The 21,825-nt window shown below is 42.6% G+C and overlaps 1 protein-coding gene across 1 annotated transcript; it reads left to right on the forward strand.

Annotated features, from left to right (window-relative positions):
* Positions 1 to 1,364: 1,364 nt before the first annotated feature.
* LOC119741493 (glutamine-dependent NAD(+) synthetase-like) lies at positions 1,365 to 21,581 on the forward strand. Its single transcript, XM_038217265.1, is given in 20 exon segments — positions 1,365 to 1,447; positions 1,697 to 1,805; positions 3,693 to 3,753; positions 4,587 to 4,703; positions 4,897 to 4,950; positions 6,093 to 6,234; positions 8,033 to 8,121; positions 8,671 to 8,788; positions 10,610 to 10,709; positions 10,712 to 10,740; positions 11,555 to 11,632; positions 12,499 to 12,672; positions 14,624 to 14,726; positions 15,421 to 15,589; positions 16,756 to 16,998; positions 17,804 to 17,935; positions 18,165 to 18,234; positions 18,795 to 18,923; positions 20,090 to 20,266; positions 20,983 to 21,581. Coding segments are annotated over 19 exon segments (2,568 nt in total). The 5' UTR covers positions 1,365 to 1,447; positions 1,697 to 1,720; the 3' UTR covers positions 21,481 to 21,581.
* Positions 21,582 to 21,825: the final 244 nt, after the last annotated feature.

Below are 21,825 nucleotides of genomic sequence, written 5' to 3' on the forward strand. Positions count from 1 at the left end.
GTTAATTGCGTGTGTTTCACATTAGGATTAAAAAATAGGAAGCTCTCCATTTCTTTGATTGTCATTTCTTATTAACCCTAATTGAATGAGCGCGTGTATAGGAAACCAAAAAATGCAACGAGGTCCGTTTCGAAACCCGGACCCAGCGGTCTGTGGACGATGACCCCAATTTTTTTTTATCCGACTCCTTCCATTCTTGATCTGCGTTTTTGGTATCATGCGTTTTTGGTATCATGGGGGTGAGTCTCAACACATTAATCCAAAAAAAGCGCACCTGTGCGCGACATGTTAATTAAACTCTTAATGTTTGACTTTTTACCGAAGTCCACTGACCCACTTGATCCCGACCTAGGGCAACTTAAGAATGGTCATTTCAGAACTATACTCCCCGACATACCACCAAACCTGTTGTGCTCAAATTGCTATTGAAACTCCACCTAGCTGCTAAGTCGTCGCTTATAAAGTCACAACATGTTGAGTAAGGATGGGTACGTAGAATCCCCAACATAGATTGTTTTTAAAACAATAATAGTAAAAAGTTATAACTAATATACCAGAATATGGGAATAACATATTGACGACGGTGTTGCGTGGAAACAAGATACGAGCCAAGAAAGTTGGTTGCGCGAATATTTGTATGCGCAAATTTGGGGTACTCTACGATACTTACGAATTATTACGAATCTTTGTTTAAAGAATAGAACGGCACGCTCAAACAGGGTCATGATAAATTTACAAAAGATCGATACAAAACCCGCACGGATACAAGTTTGCCGTGATATTATTTATACTAAATACAAGTACATTCGATCAATGCTTAACTTTTTGTATCATTATTAGAAGTAAGGTAATTCTTTAGGCCTAATGTTACAACATGACGCGTGGACGGTTTCCAAACTGGAAGTTCCAACACTGCAAAAAATAACAAAGTACTTCCTAAACATGCCTTTTTTGTATGGTCTTCCCGGACGAATTTTCCCCCCAAAAAATCACAGGAGTTGTTGAGGATATAATACACTTATCCACATTAAAATTAAAACATTGTGATCATTTTTAATGTTGATTATGTAGCGATAAATATGCCCCCTCCCACAACATCGGACCCATTATACACGTGATGGATGCCCGTGCTTGATAATAACACATGGCCGGAACAAACCCCCTGAAAAAAAACCTGACTTTGTAAGATATGGACATCTCATTACATCTCATCTCATGTGTGAATTTTCCCCTAAAAATGCTCAAATAAATTTTTGGAGGATATATCGACATGAAATGTTTGTAGTGATAGCACGTCCCCTTATCAGCTAACGACAGTTGCACGCGCATCTGAACACTGGATTTGTAAACGGTATTTATCCTTTTACAGCATGTGTTCTGCGATCATAGCGTCAACACAGCGTCAAGTTCAACACACGCAGAAGGACGACCCCTCGTAATTTGAAGGGTAATTTTAGGGCTAAGTAATGAGATTTGAACGTCAGTCTATTTTCCAATTGAGTATTTTGTCTTTGTTCAGTGTAATCTCCATTTTTTGCTGAGTTCCGCAGAGTTCCGCACGTTCTGCAAGTTCCGCAAAATACCTGGGCGCTTGCCCGGAAACTTGTGCATTTTTTTGCCGTCAGCAGCTAGCTGGTCATTCCTTCCTCCATGGTCAGATGCAGAGCAGACGCATTTTATGATTTTTGTGTCTCAGTTTTAAAGCCATCCAGATTCAACCATGGGAAGAAAGGTTACGCTCGCAACGTGTACGCTGAATCAGTGGGCAATGGACTTCGAAGGAAACTGCAAACGAATTCTGAAAAGTAAGTTCGTGTGTTGACCAATTCTTCCCTGCACACCGCATGCAGTGTTCACGACAAAGTTGCCCCCAATTCTCAGCATTGCACCAGAGCTGCGAGTACGATTAAAAACGGTCCCCATAACTCCAGCTTAACATGTGCATCGCGGTGATCACAATTTGTTTTATACTGTTGCATTTTGTTGTCTTTCATAATCGTTTTACCCTAAAAAAAAATTCCTCAAAAAATCAATACCCCCCGCTCTTTCTACGACACTATCATGGTTTCAAGTATTGTTAACTCAGTGTTAAAGTTCGCCTGAATGCATGACTTTGTTTACATTTTTGTTTTGTTTACATTTTTGTCATGTATAATCTTATCTTGTTTCTTCAGAATAAACAAACAATTTCCTATTGAAGTAGGCCTACATGTAGTATGTTTCATGTTGTAAAGGCCCTACTTTTTTTCCCACACAAGTTATTTTTTCCCTCAATTGTTTTCACAATTAGTAATCCCTATACAGAATAAAGTAAATTGTTTACCTGATTTCCCCTCCCTCTTTTGTATTTCTTTTAAGAAGAAAAACCTATTTGCAGTATATTTTTATTGGAATGTGTATCTGCCGTGAATTTCAGAGGATACTAATAATTTTACTGCACTTTTTTTAGGAAGGGGGGGGGGGATTCAACAACAAATGATTTAGGCCTACAATTTTACAAAATGCAAGACGTCTCGTTAACAGAACCACAAGCGTGGGTTTCTGTAGATCCTTTGTTCCCATTGTTATGCAGCTCTTGTCAAAATCAACAAAGAAGCTTCCGACCAAGTAAGAAAAACAGTGCGGCAAGGCCGCAAAATGGCCAATTAAATAAGTACAATAGGTTTCAAATGGTTTCTTTAAAATTTAATGGCCATTAGGCCTTAATTTGTATGGCAATGGACTTGATTCATCAGTCAGATACCGTATATTAAATTGAAAGTGAGGTAAACACTTCATTTTCAGAACTTGCGAGTAGTAAGCAACAAAATAAAAGTTCAGTACAAATTAATACCAGTCTGCTCTGATGAATAATTTAAATTTGTGATTAAACATATCCTAATGTTTTAAGCAACATTAAAAAAAATATTAAAAGTGAGGCTTGGGTTTTAAGTCACATTTAAAAAACAAATTTGAAAGTGAGCTTGGAACGCACTCCAATCATAAAATAGTCTGGCACCATCCCATTCAACAGTTTACAATGTATAAAATAGATTCAGGGAACACGATCAAAAATGGCCGCCTCGTGAATAAGGCCTATTTTTTTAACACAAAATGGCAAAAACAAGTCTAACCATTCACATAATGTACATGCAAAGTGTAAAGATGTATCTGCTTGGGGCAGTGTGCTCAAGAAGATGAACAGAATTTCATTTATGAAAACAATTATCACAGTGTTGCTGATGTATGTATGTATGTATGTTTGGATGTGGGAGTGGGCGTACCAGTATTTGAGGTGTAAGAACGGGCAGGTCCTAAATGCCAATTTCCAATTGACGTCAATTGCTGGCTGCTTCTACGCACAATCATGACAGAAAAGGAAGTCAGAATAATAAAGTTAGGCTGTAGTCTGACCACAAGACACTTGTTGTTCAATTTGTGATTTTGTTGTGTCATGCACTTTATTTTGAGACATTGTTTTCAATGTCTTGAGTGGATAATTTGGCTCCCCTTCCCCCCCCCCCCCCAAAAAAAAAAAAATTTTGGCAGAAACTGTTTTCTCCTCCCTACTTTCAAGAAACTTTATTTAAAAAAAATTATGCCTGTAAATATAATGACAACTCAGTTTCTATTTTAAGGTACCGTAAACCAATGGAAGTTGAACTTTATTCTACTAAGTATAATAACATGCAGACTTTTCTTTCATTTTGCAGGCATTGAAATTGCCAAATCAATGGGTGCAAAATATCGCCTTGGCCCAGAACTAGAAATATGGTGAGTTTTGTGTTTACTTTGTACGATGCATCAGCAGAAAATGCAATTATTCTAAATATCCTTTGGGCGCCACATGTACAGGATGTGTACCATTACATGTGCAGTACATTTAAGCCACATGCTAGGGTTTAGAAACTTGTTTTACATTGTATCCTGTTCTAACATGCTACTTGTAATGGACCTTCCTTTTGTTAACGTAACTCCCTAGCGGCTTTTACTAGGAACTGGACCAAGTCCATCAAAATCCATCAATCACTGTGCTTCCAATACAAAACAGTACATGACATAATGGAATCCACCACTGACGCTCTGGTTGACATTCATGGACTTGCTACACATGGCTTTTATCACAATAGCAGTACAGGAAGCTACATTTGTAGGCAAATCAATCGGATACCCCTAGCACTGCTTCAGGCCAGTAGGCCCAAGTCCATCATACTCCATCGATATTTAGTCACGCCAGGCCTCCTGGACCAAGGCCTCCAAAATCCACCAAAATAGGGGGATAGATTTTGATGGAGTTGGGGTGGTTAGCGTTAATTTCTGAAAACCTTTGCAAAGTTTCATGCCTGGTCCACTGCAAGAACATACTGTAACCTATAGCCCATGCTGGATGCAATGTGCCTTTTGTCAGCACTTCAGTTTTTTTTAACACTATCATTGATCATACAGTCGTGAATTTCTATACACCCGAGGACAATGCTTTGTGTTTCCCTTTGCCCCTATAATATAACACTCTCCCATAGACTAAGCTTTTTGTGTCTGTCCTCTATTGTAAAGCCATACATGTACATGCAGTTGAACCAGTTGATTATTTTGTTCTACTCCTGCAGTGGCTATGGATGCAACGATCACTTCTATGAGTCCGATACCTGCCTGCATTCCTTCCAAGTCCTGGCTGAGCTCCTCAAGTCAAAGGTCACTGAGGACATCATATGTGACGTCGGCATGTGAGTCAACTTTTCTGGATTAACCCTTTACAAGTGATGCTGTCTTTCAAATTTATAACTGATAATTATAAAAATATCCAAAATTCTTTTAAAAAAAATTGAAAATGTTAAAATGAGACATCCGGTTTTCTTCACTCTAAATGACTGAGTAGAAATCATTGCATAAAACATTCCTTTTTTTTTTATTTCTCAGGCCTGTTCTTCACAAAGGTGTCCGCTACAACTCCAGGGTGATCTTTCTGAACAGGTACTGAAGTAAAAAGCAACATAATCTCTGTTCATGCTATCTTAGTATTATTTTCAGTACCTGAGGGGTCATTGGTGGAAGGCAGATTAATAATCTTCATTGATAAATACCTAAGGCCCCCAAAAAAGTCTCTGGTTTCTGGTATGGAGCTTGTCCAAAAAGTGGTGCGGCTGACTTTTTTGCTTCAAATGTCGGCTGATGACTGCAAATGGTGCCCGACTAAACTTAGTGCAAATATATGGGAGTCCAGAGAGGCCACATAAAGCTTATTCTCGATCATAACCCCATCTAAAAACACGTTAAAGTTGTGCAGCAGCAGGATTCCAGTCAAACCAGTGAGTTTGGCAGTTTTGAGACATCATCTTTCATTAAAATTTTTTTTTTTCATTTTACCGACGCGCATGGCTACGGCGACGCGTGCGCATACCAGAAACCAGAGACTTTTTTTTTTTGGCCTAAGACAGTTAACGCATTCCTATTGGTCGAAAGCCCGTCATGGGCTTCATGTTGAACGTTCACAATCCTCACGCAGGCAGCACAATATTAACAGTGGGTCAGTATTTCATATTACACCGGCACAGCTGCGTTCTGCGCCACATCGCACCAATCTTGAGTTTATGACGACTCCCGAGTGGGCCATACCCTAACATAGCTAGAGGGGTGAATTTATAATTTGGAATTGTTTTGACTTTTGGACCGAAAGGACTTCGGCTCACATCTTTATCAGATTCCAGACTCCAACTGGTCTTAAACATAGTGTTTAACACCGGCCAAGCTCACATTTATTCCCTTAATCGAATATTTATCTCACAATTTTTTGTGTCATAAATTTCCAGTCTCCTTAAATTTCGTTCTTCTAAAAAAAAAATCTTTTTTTAATTTTAATTTTCTTTAAAGGATTTCCAGTCATAATTTTTCATAGCCGTTTCTAACGTGAGTTTGTCATTCCACCAATATTTTTGATGGAGTGAGGCTGCTGTAATTTTTTGTCATTTTGGAGCTCAAACTGAATAAATTTCCAGTCCGTACATTTAAGTAATATTTTACTCCGCATATCCTTATTTTTCAGACAGATAATACAGTGCCCACATTTTGGCAAGAAGATGTAAATCTAGAACCGTGTTATTTGATTCTCAATGCAGGAAAATACTGTTGATCAAGCCCAAGACTGACATGGCCAACTATGGCAACTACCGTGAGCTGCGATGGTTCAAGGGTTGGGCCAAGGAACGCGTGGTGGAAGAGTACTTCCTGCCAAGGATGATTACAAGGATTACAAATCAGGTATGTAAGATTTATTGCAGATATTAAAAGGAAGATACAACATTTGCAAACATCACAAAACGAAATGATCAAATTATCATGAAATACCTTACTGGATTGTTAGGGAATGACAGTCTAAAGCATCCTGTAAAATCGTGGCTCCTGGTGTGCTATCATTCTCAAGAACAATGGTATTTTTCCAACCCTGGTCGGCCGACCAGCGTTGGAAAAAACTGGCTTTTTTCAAAACCTGCTTCTAATTTTTCATAATTAGTTATTCATTGTTTTCTTTGCAATTGATTGCACACCTGTGAAGAGGTGCAAGTCTGCTAGACTGATTCTCTGACTTTACAATTCCCAAAAGTCTATAAATTGCTCTGTTTCATCTTAAGTGGGGTCGGGGAACCAGACTACAAGAACATGATTGGTTTTCTTGGTTTTTCCAACATCTACAAGCCCAAAACGTGAAACAAGTCATTTTAACAATATTTGCTATAACATACTAATCCTCTAAACCCATTTATTTCTGAAAATTGCAGCAAAAGCAAATGTTGTACATTCCCTTTAAAGGTAGAGTTTATCACATGCAGCTATCCAAAAAGTAACTGACAAAATTTTTATTGCAATGCATACTTAGTCAGTCCTTCTGATTTGAGGTGTGCGATCACACCCCCACACCATCGCATACCTAAAAGCTTCCCGAGAAGTGTGAATAATTGCATGCCTGAACTTCCCTGGACCACAGATCACACACCTAGAAAATCACACACCTAGAAAAAACACACGCCTAGAAAAATCAAGGTGTGCCTTTTTCTACCCGCCTGTGATTTTCAAACCAGAAGGACTGCTTGGTTTAACCAGTTCGCTTCGAAGCCTGTGTTAACACGCACTGGCTGTATTGTACACAGACACGGCTGATGGGTGACATCTAAACACGCTAATCCCTCGTGTCTTTTGTACACACACAGAAAGTCTGTGAAGTTTGTGGAAGCGGACCGTATGTTGATCTTGAATTGGCCCCTGTGCACGGCCTATCCTGCAATTTACACTCCGTTGCAAAGTTGTCACAAGAGTTCTTAACCCTAACCCCCTAGGCCCTTGTTGCTTACAACCATCCTCAATCCTCCAAAATCCTCCAAAATTTTGCAACTCTGCCTACATTTTTCAAAATTGTCAGACAGTCCTGCCTCAAAATGCATTCATCCTCAATCCTCCAAAATCCTCCTCATCCCAAAATTTTGCACTCGTGTTTAAATGAAGGATAACCCAACGCCAAATCCTTCAAAATCATCAGACAGTCCTGCCTCAAAATGCATTCATCCTCAATCCTCCAAAATCCTCTTGTGCTTCAATCACCATTCATCCTCAATCCTCCAAAATCCTCATGTGCTTCAATCACTATTCATCCTCAATCCTCCAGAATCCTCATTTGATTCAATCACCATTTATCCTCAATCCTCTAGAATCCTCCAAAACCGCCAGGAGGATTTTGGAGGAGTGAGGTGGGTTAGGGTTAAGGCACCAGCCACTTTTCTTGCAAGGTAGTCCATATCCAAGACCTTGGCATCCATACTAAACACATTTGGTGGACACTGGACAGTTGAGTACAGAGCAGAATACCTTTTGGTGGATGTTTACATTTTTGTACTTTTGGTAACAATTTTGCATTCAGGTAGAATTGTTAATTCAGACGAACTTTGAGTAAGTTTTTCACAGGTTACTTCTGCAAATTGAATTATGTAAAACTCGAGTGAATACGTTTGGATTTCCTACAAAAATAAAAGTTTGGTTGAATTTAGTTTGTTTCTGTCTGTGTTAGACGACAGTTCCCATTGGAGATGGTGTTATTTCCACCCGAGACACATGCATCGGGACAGAGGTCTGTGAAGGCCTGTGGACAGCTAATAGGTAAGAAACAAGGGAGACTTAGAAAATATAGAGTGGTGTTTCCTAACGTTCACTTCAATGTTTCCCTCGACTTTCCTCATGCAGTGTTGCCAAACTTCTTTGTTAACAAAGTTCAAATTCGTTCATCTAAATACTGGTACTCTTATGTCAACGATGCTTGCTGTTGAACCTTTGTGAACAATTTCAGTGTCATGAAATGTAGTCCGAAATCTAAATACGGTGGCATCCGGAAATTGGGCACAAAATCGGCTGAGTGTTCCCTAATGTGGCACACTTAAATAAATTTTGGAAAATGCCAAATTATGAATTTCTTCCTCCAAATCCTCCGCGGTGCAGAAAACCAGTGTCACATTCTTTTTACTGAAACTTCCAAAAGGCATCTACCCTTATTCAATTGTAAGGTAGTCTGGCTTCTCCTCTCCTCAATCCTTTAAAATCTTCCAGAACAACCTGATGGATTTTGAAGGGTCTAGGAGGGTAAGGGTGAAGCATTGGTAGGACCAGGCACAGCCGTCTCTAACTCTGACAGTATCTGTATTTCAATTTTAGCCCACACATTGGAATGTACTTGGACGGAGTTGAGATTATCACCAATGGTAGCGGCAGCCATCATGAACTCCGCAAAGGTCACGTGGTTACTGACCTGGTCAAAGCAGCCACATACAAGGTACAGTGCTCATGAACATTTTTCTTTGCTAACTGCGTTAAACACTAACTCCCTGGGGATATTTGCTAGGATGCAACCTCCATCCTGCAAAATCTTCCAGCAATCACTGTCAATGTGTTCAGGCAGAGCCAGTGACATCCTGGAGCAGTGCGGAAGGTTTCAAGTATAATCTAGGCCTACATTTGTGATGCGATCAGGCTAAATGAGTCGTTTGTTGGGAATTTTCATTTGGAGATTCAGGCCAAAATAGGACCACTTCATCACATCACTTCATCACATTTCTTGGTGTTCCGACTTCCATAATTTTTGAACTAAAGATGGTATCAGCATGCGGTTTTTACGGCAGTAATGCTGAGATAGTGTGCTTTTCAAATCTGTAAAAAAACTTGACCAGGGTTGACAAACGGCTCATTTAGCTTAATCGCATCACATTTATGCACGGATGAGCATAAACAACACGAGGTCTTGCCAAAGACTTTGACACCGTGCATCCTCCAAAATCAGCCACATACTTTTGCCATATAGCCTCAATCCCGCGAAATCCTCCATTTTGCAAAGAGGACTTTGGAGGATTTGGGAAAGTTAGGGTTAAAGACATGCAGGATCAGTTGAAATTACCCGGAATATTATTTACCGATTTAGCGACGGAAACTTTGCTCAGAGAGAAGGTAGGACTGGTATCAAATTTACCTGTGAAATTATTCCGCCTGAAATGGTTTCATTTGGAAGAAAACAATCATTGAAGGTGGTTTAAGAAAATGTGCCAGTTGGCACACTTATTTTTTACATGCATTAGCAATGGAATCCAGTTATGAGACCACTAATTGTGCATTGTTTTTTCTTTTTCTCAAAATGTAAAGTAATCACTGAGCTAAAATCTCAATAGGTTTAATAGTTGTTATGCACTCTAAGATTTTGAGCACTTTTGTTATGTTTGCATTCCATCGCGTAAAGGCAATCCATTCCATAGTCCGGGAGTTTGAATATTCAAACAATTTTATACATGGCACTGTATTATCCAGTTATTGAATATGGTAAATATTTAGGAGGAAAAACTTAAGAACCATTTATTTGTAAAACCTGATTATTAGCAGTGTACTTAAAGCCAGAGTCATTCATTTGCAGCTATCCAAAAAGTAACTGGCGTAATTATGGTTGAAAAACATGCTTGGTTGAAAGATAGTAAGGGGACGAAACTCCTTGTGAAATTATTCTTTCTGGCAAGCTGTCATTTTGAAGAAATCAACAAAAGAAGGCCTTTCCAACGGTGCTTCTTTAGAAGCACCATAGGAAATTCAAATTAGTAGTTCGTTTTGTTATTTGGCGAAGGGCGCGCAAGCATTGCCACGACGCAAACGTGCGCGCGGTTGCTGTAATTCGTCGGATCAGTGCGCGACATGGAGTAGCTGCAATCGGCTTAGTGAGAACGTGTCTCGCGACGCTGAATTCAGGCCCAATTCAAAACATGATTCAGCAACTTTTGATTTGAAATTGGGATCCTAGAATGTTTTTTTTTCTTGAAATATATAGCTAAAGCTGAGCTGAAACGTCATCAGGTTAGTTGTTCAGCACCCTTCTTTAGATATTGAGCACATCAGTTGCTTCAAACGAACAAAATGCACAAATTACAAATGATGGACTATACCTTTAAACTTTGCACATTTCTTGGTAGTATTCAATCCATTTTTGACACCTGCAATCTTACAGGAAAAAATGCACTTTTAACAACTTAACAAGGAACTCGTTGATTTCTTGCCTGCCAATTCACACCAACAGAGGGCGCTCTCAGCATTCACAAAATAATGTGTGGTTTGATTACAGTGTGGAGGTATCTACATGTATTCCAATCTGAGAGGGTGCGATGGGGAGAGAGTTTACTACGAAGGTGGATCGCTGATTAGCATCAACGGCAGCATTGTCACTAGGGAGATGATTTCTCACTCCGAGATGTGGTAGGTTGACCGAAGACTTACACTGCCTTTCTATGGACAAACAAGTAACATTTTCGCAACCCTTTTAAGCTATTGTGCTACATAGTTAATACGTAATTTGCATTTCAGGAGCAGGTGGAAAGCCCCCCCCCACCCACCCACAAAAAAATTGCATACAACATTTGCTTTTGCTGTAATTTTCAGAGATGGATGGATTTGGGGTTAGTATTTTATAGCAAAGTTATTACAATGACCCGTTTAAAGTTTTGTGTTTATAGATAAAGAAAACAAATGCTGTTCTTGTAGTCTGTTTCCCTGGCCCTACTTTAGACGAAATGGAGTAGTTTATAGACATTGGGGAATTGTCAGTTCAGGGAACCAGACTAGCTGGCTTGCACCCGTTCACGGATGTGTAACCGACTGCCAACCAAATGTGGACTATTTTAAATTTGGTAAATCGGGGGCAGTATTTGAAGAAAAAAAAGTCAGCTTTTTTTCCAAACTTTGCACGGCCGAACACCGTTGAAAATGGATACCAAATTCTACTTTTCTGGAAATGACAGCACACTATATGATGCTTCACAGGATGCTTGAGACTATTATTCACTAACAGTCAAGTATAGTAATTAGTGTTTTTTTTTATGTTTGCAAATGTTGTATATTACCTCTAACTAGTTGATATCACCCTGTGCCTAAAAAGTGAAATGTCATCTCATCCCAATTTCAGTTTTACATGTAGTTTGTGTTGCTTGCAAACAGGCCTTTTTTTCCCCCGTCATGATACCAATCCAACAGATAATGATTCGGTTTTTTTTCTTCTGTCTCTTCATGTTAGGATGTCAACGTGGCTACCTTGGACCTTGAAGACGTCCGAGCCTACAAAGCTCAGATCAGCAGCAACAACCAGTCCTCTGTACGTATCATAGATTTGTTATTGGTATCTAAATTAAGTGGAACAACCTATTAGGCTATTAATTTATAGCAGACATCGTCCCACTGAGCTGTTTAATAGTTTGCGTCCATTGGTGCTGGAAAAACATGAAGACAACTGCTGTACGTACGTTTTGGAAGCCTACTGAGTGTTCAGACTGGTGGCTTACGCTCAGTAGCAGATGTGGTATTCAAAGAAGCTATTTCTTGTCACGGCAGTGGTTCAGTCCGAACCATCGTTAGAACTGATACAAAATTTGTCTTTTCTTGAAAAATGACAGCATGCCGGGTGCTACGATTTCACAGGATGCTTGATGTTATTATTTACTTTTAAACTTTTATGTTTTTTTTTTTTTTGCCACTGGTATACATTACTTTTAAGAAAAATAAGGCACTCATTTAAGAAATTCCTCAATGAGGAGTGACTCGTGTCGTATCTCTTAGGCCAAAAAAAAAAAAATATTTGGTCTCTGGTCAGACCAAAGTTCCAGAATTGACGCGGCCATGCGGCTTTTTTTTTCTTTCGCTTTTTTTTTTTCTTCTTCAAGCTTGGATTGTACAGACAAGGTGGGGTACTATTTTGCTTTTTTGGTGTCCTCATGTACATTGGTGTCCTCCATAATTTGCCTTGGTGCTTTCGATCATTTGCCTTGGTGCAATTTCCCATTCCTTGGTGCTCTTTGTTAAAAAAAATTGAGGAGGTGCGGAAATAGAGGGCGCTGTTGGAGCTACCGCGGAACATTTTGGAAAAAAAAAAGATCGACGCGCATGATTAAAATCGACGCGCGCGCTGACCAGAGACCGACTTATTTATTTTTTTTGGCCTTATCGTTTTTATTTATTCTGCAGGCAAGTGTTCTGAAGTCCTTCCCTCGTATCAAGGTGGAGTTTGCCCTGTCAGGTGATGTGGAATCCTCCCACCGTGTCAGCAAGCCCATCCCATGCATCTTACCCACACCACAGGAGGAGATAGCCAGAGCCCCAGCCTGCTGGCTGTGGGATTACCTCCGCCGTAGTGGCCAGGTGAGTCATGGCTGACTATTTTGTATGAGGAGGAGATAGCCAGAGCCCCAGCCTGCTGGCTGTGGGATTACCTCCGCCGTAGTGTCCAGGTGAGTCATGACTCTCTATTTTGTATGAGGAGGAGATAGCCATAGCCCCAGCCTGCTGGCTGTGGGATTACCTCCGCCGTAGTGTCCAGGTGAGTCATGACTCTCTATTTTGTATGAGGAGGAGATAGCCAGAGCCCCAGCCTGCTGGCTGTGGGATTACCTCCGCCGTAGTGGCCAGGTGAGTCATGGCTGACTATTTTGTATGAGGAGGAGATAGCCAGAGCCCCAGCCTGCTGGCTGTGGGATTACCTCCGCCGTAGTGTCCAGGTGAGTCATGACTCTCTATTTTGTATGAGGAGGAGATAGCCATAGCCCCAGCCTGCTGGCTGTGGGATTACCTCCGCCGTAGTGTCCAGGTGAGTCATGACTCTCTATTTTGTATGAGGAGGAGATAGCCAGAGCCCCAGCCTGCTGGCTGTGGGATTACCTCCGCCGTAGTGGCCAGGTGAGTCATGGCTGACTATTTTGTATGAGGAGGAGATAGCCAGAGCCCCAGCCTGCTGGCTGTGGGATTACCTCCGCCGTAGTGGCCAGGTGAGTCATGGCTGACTATTTTGTATGAGGAGGAGATAGCCAGAGCCCCAGCCTGCTGGCTGTAGGATTACCTCCGCCGTAGTGGCCAGGTGAGTCATGGCTCTCTATTTTGTATGAGGAGGAGATAGCCAGAGCCCCAGCCTGCTGGCTGTGGGATTACCTCCGCCGTAGTGGCCAGGTGAGTCATGGCTGACTATTTTGTATGAGGAGGAGATAGCCAGAGCCCCAGCCTGCTGGCTGTGGGATTACCTCCGCCGTAGTGGCCAGGTGAGTCATGGCTGACTATTTTGTATGAGGAGGAGATAGCCAGAGCCCCAGCCTGCTGGCTGTGGGATTACCTCCGCCGTAGTGGCCAGGTGAGTCATGGCTCACTGTTTTGGATGAGGCGGAGATAGCCAGAGCCCCAGCCTGCTGGCTGTGGGATTACCTACGCCGGAGTGGCCAGGTGAGTCATGACTCACTATTTTGTATGAGGCGGAGATAGCCAGAGCCCCAGCCTGCTGGCTGTGGGATTACCTCCGCCGTAGTGGCCAGGTGAGTCATGGCTCACTGTTTTGGATGAGGCGGAGATAGCCAGAGCCCCAGCCTGCTGGCTGTGGGATTACCTACGCCGGAGTGGCCAGGTGAGTCATGGCTGACTATTTTATATGAGGAGGAGATAGCCAGAGCCCCAGCCTGCTGGCTGTGGGATTACCTCCGCCGTAGTGGCCAGGTGAGTCATGGCTCACTATTTTGTATGAGGAGGAGATAGCCATAGCCCCAGCCTGCTGGCTATGGGATTACCTCCGCCGTAGTGGCCAGGTGAGTCATGGCTGACTATTTTGTATGAGGAGGAGATAGCCAGAGCCCCAGCCTGCTGGCTATGGGATTACCTCCGCCGTAGTGGCCAGGTGAGTCATGGCTCTCTATTTTGTATGAGGAGGAGATAGCCAGAGCCCCAGCCTGCTGGCTGTGGGATTACCTCCGCCGTAGTGGCCAGGTGAGTCATGGCTGACTATTTTGTATGAGGAGGAGATAGCCAGAGCCCCAGCCTGCTGGCTGTGGGACTACCTCCGCCGTAGTGGCCAGGTGAGTCATGGCTCTCTATTTTGTATGAGGAGGAGATAGCCAGAGCCCCAGCCTGCTGGCTGTGGGATTACCTCCGCCGTAGTGGCCAGGTGAGTCATGGCTCTCTATTTTGTATGAGGAGGAGATAGCCAGAGCCCCAGCCTGCTGGCTGTTTGGATTGCCTACGTCGTAGTGGCCAGGTGAGTCATGGCTCACTATTTTGTATGAGGAGGAGATAGCCATAGCCCTGACATGCTTGTTTGTATGTGATATTCCTTTAGGCTGGTTACTTCTTGCCTCTCAGTGGTGGTATAGACAGCTCAGCCACAGCCTGCATTGTTGCTTCCATGTGTCGACTGGTGTGTGCTACAGTCAGTGATGGAGGTATGGTCACATCCAAACAATATTGTCTTTTCATTCTTTCAATTATTTTATGCAATTTTGTAAGCCATATTCTTTATGGGCTCTTTTTTTATTCCCCTTCATACATGAATTTCTTACTAAATCCTAAACGAATAAATTTACAGGGTTCACAACACTATGACAAATCTGTAAACTCCTATATGCCAGCTCACAGACGATTATGTTTAGAGTTCCTTGCGGCCTATACATAGAACAGATTGTCGAAATATTTCTTGAGATCAAGCACTTGGGACTTGGGACTTTCAAAATGGAGGACTTTATTAACAAATTAAGACCCAACGTCTGGGTCTATTTAGCATAGAGGCGGGGACTTCACTTAGACCTAGGCCAGAGATTGGCAACGGCTTTAGGGGTGGTTTTGGGGAGGGAAGTTATGAAAAATAATCTAGGAGGCTATCTCTACTAAAATTGAAATTCAGAATGTCCAGGAGGTTACAATCTTTGATTTCCACTGAATAACAGACTGAGTCCTGAGCGCTATTTCTGTCCAATTTTCTGGTGTTTTTCTATGACCGCTGTTGCAGTGGAGTGGAAGTTGCAGTAAGGTGTTGTTAGGGTTCAAGACAAAAGGAAAATGTGAGAACATCTGAGTGGGCCAGGTAATTCACAAAGTTCTAGCGATATTCAGTTTTCCCCTGACTTTGTCTTGTCTCAGATGAGCAGGTGTTGGAAGACGTCCGGCGCATCACAGCCGACCCCTCCTACCTGCCTACCGACCCACAAGAGCTGGCCGGCAGGATCTTCTTCACCTGTTACCTAGGCACTGTCAACTCATCTGTGGATACGTACACCCGGGCCAAGAACTTGGCTGCCGAGATAGGATGGTAAGAATGGATCAGAGCATATGGTGCAAATCGTGCACTAGTGAAAATATTTACTTTCAATGAGGTCAAAGATATCATGCATTAGTCAGGTTAAATCCCCCGCTCCAGTCAGTTTCTTTGTTTGACTTTATAATTATTTTGCATGCATCTAGTCAGTATGCCTTTGTAAAAAAAAAAGGTAAAAGGTAAAGGTACCCATAGCCATTACTGGCCGTAGGGGCAGTGGGATGTTAGAGGTCCACTGTGTCTTGGGCGCGGCATATGAGTGGCGGTGCCCAGTCCTCTCCTCTCGCCGTCTTACCTTCCCTGAACGAATCAGGTACCCATTTCACTGTTGGGTCGTCAGAGAGAGTTTTCCAGCTTTTGGTCCGAATGGGGTTCGAACCACCAACCTTCCACTCCGTAGCTCCACGTTCTAACCACTCTACAAGACCCCTTTGTAGTTTATTGAATTGTTTGTCGTTAATTGTTAGAGCTATGTAGTTTATGAATGGTTAGTGTACTTGAGTTCACTGTGGCACCCATACTTCACCACAGTGAGCGAGTTACGCTTGTAACCTAGACAAACGTTTCATGCACTTTGAAAGTTGCATGAGGGCAGTAACAGGTGTGGACGTGTCTTAAGACGTTGGCTGTCCGTGTATACTACTGCCTACATGTACATCCAACAGAAATGTTCAACTGTGTGTCCTGGCGAAGAATTTTGAAAGTCGTATTAAACATAAATAATGGTCTAAAAGTACATGGGAACATTTGCTTTTTGTGTGTTTTTTTTTCTGTTTGACAAAATTGTTCAAAATCTTAAGAAGGGTGCATCACAACTAACTTGTTGAAGTTTCAGTTCAGTGGATGCTATACAGTTGGACAAAACAGAGAAAAATACGGTATCCCGTAACTGGATTCCGTTGCTAACGCACATAAAAACTGCCTGCTGGCATATATTCTTAGACCACCTCCAATGATTGTTTTCTTCTGAATGATACCATTTCAGGCGGAATCATTTCAGAGGGTATTTGGTACCAGTCCCATCTTCACTTTGAGCAACTCTTTTTTGTGTGTGCTAAATCGGTAGGTACGTTTCTGGGTAATTGCAAATGTGAACTACGTGTCTTTAAACTACAAGGCATGAATTGAAAGCTTTTTAACGTGACTTTATTTCCCCACAGTAACCACACAGGCATCACCATCGATTCTGCCGTCAACTCCACTGTCAATGTCTTCAACAAAGTCAGCGGTAAAGCGCCCCGGTTCCGCACGGAGGGGGGCAGCCCGAGAGAGAACCTAGCCTTACAGAACGTCCAGGCGCGTACCCGCATGGTGCTATCCTATGTCTTCGCTCAACTCAGCCTGTGGGCCATGGACAAACCGGGGGGTCTGCTTGTACTGGGATCTGCCAACGTGGATGAAAGGTTATTCAATTTTCAAATGTTTGATTTTTTTAATCAATTGTTGTAACCCCACTCTACCAACTGTGCTATCCTGATATATCTGTTGGCAGTCTTCCATGTCAATTCCTTTGTTAAAGGGTGGCTAGTCAGAAGCCATAAACCTGTATATGTGAAGTGGAGAGGGAAGCTTACGATCCACTCGATTTACTTGGATACCATGATACTTGTTTACTGAACTCTATGGTGTGAAGCTGTCTAAAGTATTCCTGCCAAACATGGAACCTAAATTAACAACAGCGGGACAGACTTAAGTCCACATATGTCTCCTTCTTCAGGAGATTGATTCTTGATACAACAGGAAGGATGATGAGTTCAAACTAAAGCTGAGTAATGTCGACATCTTGCGGATTTGCAGATGCGAAAAGCTTGCCGAATTCCTACAGCCTCAGCAAACAAAATACCTAGCCCATCTTGTCAGACAACCAAACACTTACCTCACCAAGCGCCTCTTGTTCAATGAGGACAAGAACCAAAAATCTGGCAGGTAGTCAACATCCACGCCATCACCACTGACAAATTCTTCAAGCGAGCGCTGCGGAGGGAATACTGAAGGTTTTTTTTTGTGTTGGGCGTTGGACTGACTCTCCATGCTTGCTCAACAGCTGCTGTATGCAACTAGAGCTTAACTTGAATGAATGAAATGAATGCTGCCAAAGTCACAATGCTAGTAACATTAAAAATGCCCGTCCTCACTTTTTTATTTTTAAAATACGCAGGAAGGAAATATGGTGTTATGAGATTTTTTTTCTTCCCCTCATGATTTAAGTCTACGTGGGTATCTGACCAAGTACGATTGTTCCAGTGCTGACATCAACCCAATCGGTGGCATCAGCAAGATGGATCTACGCAGCTTCATCAAGTATGCCATGGAGAACTTCAGTCTGCCGTCACTGAGAGGGTAAGGATCATCTTCAATTGGAATGAAATTATAATGAAGAGACAAATGCGCACTTGTTGGGAGACAACGGCAAATGATGTGAGAAACCGACGAGTGCAGTAAATGTTTGCAAAGCTACACCTTCCCCAAGAGCTCAATTGTAAAAAAAAATATTTTTCAGAAATTTCCGTCCGAATAGTGAATTACAATTTTTTCCTTTTTAATGGAGAATGCATTTTTTTTTGTCAAGGATCATGGATGCACCACCAACTGCTGAGTTAGAACCACTCAAGGAGGGACAAGTGGCACAGACAGATGAGGCAAGTACCATCCCCCTGCCAGTCCCCACCCTGTTCCTTGCCTTATTCCCTACCCTGTTTCCCCACCCTGTTCCCTGCCCTGTTTCCTCACCCTGTTCCCTGCCTTGTTTCCCACTCTGTTCCCTGCCCTGCTCCCCACCCTGTTCCCCACCCTGTTCCTTGCCTTATTCCCTACCCTGTTTCCCCACCCTGTTTCCCCACTCCGTTCCAACTCAGTTCCCCGGCCTGTTCCCTGCCCTGTTCTCCACCCTGCTCTCCACCCTGTTGTTTTCATAAAGTGCTGGGGACCCTGTTACTTCTGAAGGCTTGATGATCCTTGAAAGTTCAATGGTCTAAAATGTGCCGTTGGGTTCTTGCATTATGATAGATGAAGGGATTTTCAGATAGGCCCTTCCAAATTCAATGTACTTAGGGTTAATGAGGATTTAGTGTTTATCCCTCTCCAAACTTTTTGGAACGAAAGCTGAGCTTCCACATTATGTCCAGTCATACAGATTGTCAGACGTGCTTGATGGTGTTTAAACTTAGCAATGTTCCTTTGCTTATTGCTTATGCCGTAGGAGGACATGGGAATGACCTATGCAGAGCTATCAATGTACGGTAGAATGAGGAAGATTTCCATGTGTGGACCCTATAGTATGTTCTGCAAGCTGGTCTATGAATGGAAAGACACCTGTACTCCATCACAGGTAAATTCCAACTCCAAAACTATATATACACCGAGATGTGATACACATTCTATAGACTACGGGATTGTAAGAACTGGGCATGTCATTTCAGCTCCAGGTTATGTCTAAGTGATTTGGCAGAGTTCACACCCATTATACACGTGTGTTACTGCTAGTCCTAGCCAAGAAATTTGGACACAGTCTCCGTCCATTCCATGGAAATAAAAAGTAGCAAGGTCAGCTAAAGGCATGCTGACTTAAAGGGAAGATACAACATTTGCGAACATCAAAAAAAAAAATGATTAGATTATCACAAGATACCTTACTGAATTGTTAGGGAAGGACAGTCTAAAGCATTCTGTAAAATCGTGGCTCCTGGTGTGCTGACATTTTCAAGAAAAATGGTATTTTTCCAACAATGGTCGGCCGACCAGCGTTGGAAAAACCTGGCTTTTTTTCAAAAACTGCTCCTAGTTTTCATATTTAGCTATTCCGCATTTTCTTTGCAATTGATTACACACTTATGAAGGGGTACAAGCCTGCTCCTGCTAGACTGATTCTTTAACCTTACAATGCCCCAAAGGATTGCTCTGTTAATATTAAGTGGGGTCAGGGAACCAGACTACAAGAACATGATCGGTTTTCTTGGTTTTTCCAGCATCTACAGGCCCAAGACGTGAAACAAGTCAGTGTAACAATATTTGCTATAACATACTAGTCCTCCAAATCCATTTATTTCTGAAAACTGCAGCAAAGGCGTGAAATCTGCTTAAGCTTTTTTTGTCTACTAAAGTAACATAACTTTTCTGCTAACTGTTAAGTAGCCCCAAGTCTAGTGGACTCACTGACTTCTACAAATGTCGGTTTGTTCATTTGAGTTTCACTTGCTAATATTTGAATAACTTTTTTTCTGCACTATTTGGATAAATGTTAGTCGCTTTGGAAAACGATCCTGTGGGGCTTTGAAAAATCGATATGTGGCGCGAATATTCGGGAATGTTTTACATTGCCTTATCTAGCTCCCAGACATATTACTTCAAACTCAATGTTATTGAGTCTGGAGTGCTGAGTGGTCACACACAGCAACTGATGAAAACGCACGCGCTAATGAAAAGATGTTTTCATCGGCTCGGCTGATCAGGACGTAATGCTGACCACATGCATTGCAACCTCTTACTTTTACGTAGGTGGCGGAGAAGGTGAAGCATTTCTTCCGCTGTTACTCCATCAATCGGCACAAGATGACCACGCTGACTCCAGCCTACCATGCCGAGAGCTACGCCACGGATGATAACCGATTCGATCTGAGGCAGTTTCTGTACAATACCAAGTGGTCCTGGCAGTTCAAGTGCATTGATGAGGAGGTAGGCAAGGCTTAGTGGGGCTTTTGGGGCTTTTGGGGAGGGGGTTAAAGCTGCACTTCCTTTTATGTTGTTTATCAAGTCTTATCAAATCAGCCAAATGTGTTCTGTGTTAGGCCTGAAGCGTAATAGAAAATCGAAGTCTGGCGTCAGCTGTCTTTGTTCTGGTTCACGCGCCGATTCGCGTGCTGATGTCTTCACACACTTCAGCTATGAGTGTGAACCAAAATATGCAGCACACTTTGGTACTCTGATTTCACGCTTTGTTTACATGTGCACTTTCTTATGGGAGTCAGTTGGGGATGAGAGACACAAGCTCCCAAGAAAGTGCACATGTGTTAACCCTCCTAGTGGGAAGTCAATATTCAGAGCAATATTTAAAACCCTTTAAAACCCTGCAGGTCAGTTTCAGGTGAAGGGATACGAAGTGTATTTTCTGTCACGCAGAGAGTCACTACACACAAAGCAGCACTGTGGAGAGCAGTGAAGCGTGACCGAATCGGACTACTTCCCCTGATGAACTTAGCCACACAAAAGCAATGTGCATCATTTCAAAGTGTTATCCATACTCTACAGAAGATTACCTCAACGGAATTTGAAGTGTGGGTGCTAACTCTATGGGCAAAAGTGCCATTGCAAAAACTTGAAGGGTTGTGAAGTGCAGCAGACTAGGAGGGTTAAACCAGCCTCACTTATACAGTTTTTGGTTACTTTTTCAGGTTAAAAGATTGAACGAGCAGAAATCCAAAGAGACTAAGGGACAGGAAAAACAATCGGATGTCTCCGATGGACCGTCCAAAGCTGGCGCTACCCCTAACAAGGTCACCCAAGGTCAAAGGGTCACAGCAAGTAACGAATCACCCCCTGGCATCCCCATGGAACCCACTGTGATTGTGGCAACGGTGACCAGCGAAGCCGGTAGTCCGTCCGACGATTCTTCCACTAGCAGTCCAACGTCCGCAGATGACACGGCCGGCTCCCGAACGAGGAGGAAACGCGGCCACGCTGCCAAATCCCCCGAGAGCTCGCCCCAGGACGACTCCCCTAAGAAGAGGCGGACAACGGAACTCGGCAACGGCAACAACAATAACGGGAACGGTAGCCATAGTGACGGGGAACTGTCGCCGTGGAAACGCATGGGAAACTGGCTGAAACACCAAGTGTCCAATGGAGAGAAGCAAAGTAGAAGCAGGAAACGCAACACAAAGACCAAATAAAAATAAGTGATCGCAAAGGGTGAACATAGACATAACCAGTGCACTGTTCAAGTTGCATCCCCGTGCTCTTCAATAAATTCGATTTTTTTTTTTATTAACCCTAACATTCCCAAATTCTCTTTGCAAAATGGAGGATTTTGCAGGATTGAGGCTATATGACAAAAGTGTGTGGCTGATTTTGGAGGATGCACTGTGTCAAGGTCTTACGCCGGACCTTGTGTTGTTTATGCATACATTTAGGCCTATATTATACTTGAAATCCTCCGCACTGCTCCAGGATATCACTGACTCTGCCTCAACATACTGACAGTGATTGCTGGAGGATTTTGCAGGATTGAGGCAGTG

This window comes from Patiria miniata, unplaced genomic scaffold (assembly GCF_015706575.1).
Source record: "Patiria miniata isolate m_02_andy unplaced genomic scaffold, ASM1570657v1 HiC_scaffold_5, whole genome shotgun sequence".
NCBI classification, from domain to species: Eukaryota; Metazoa; Echinodermata; class Asteroidea; order Valvatida; family Asterinidae; genus Patiria; species Patiria miniata.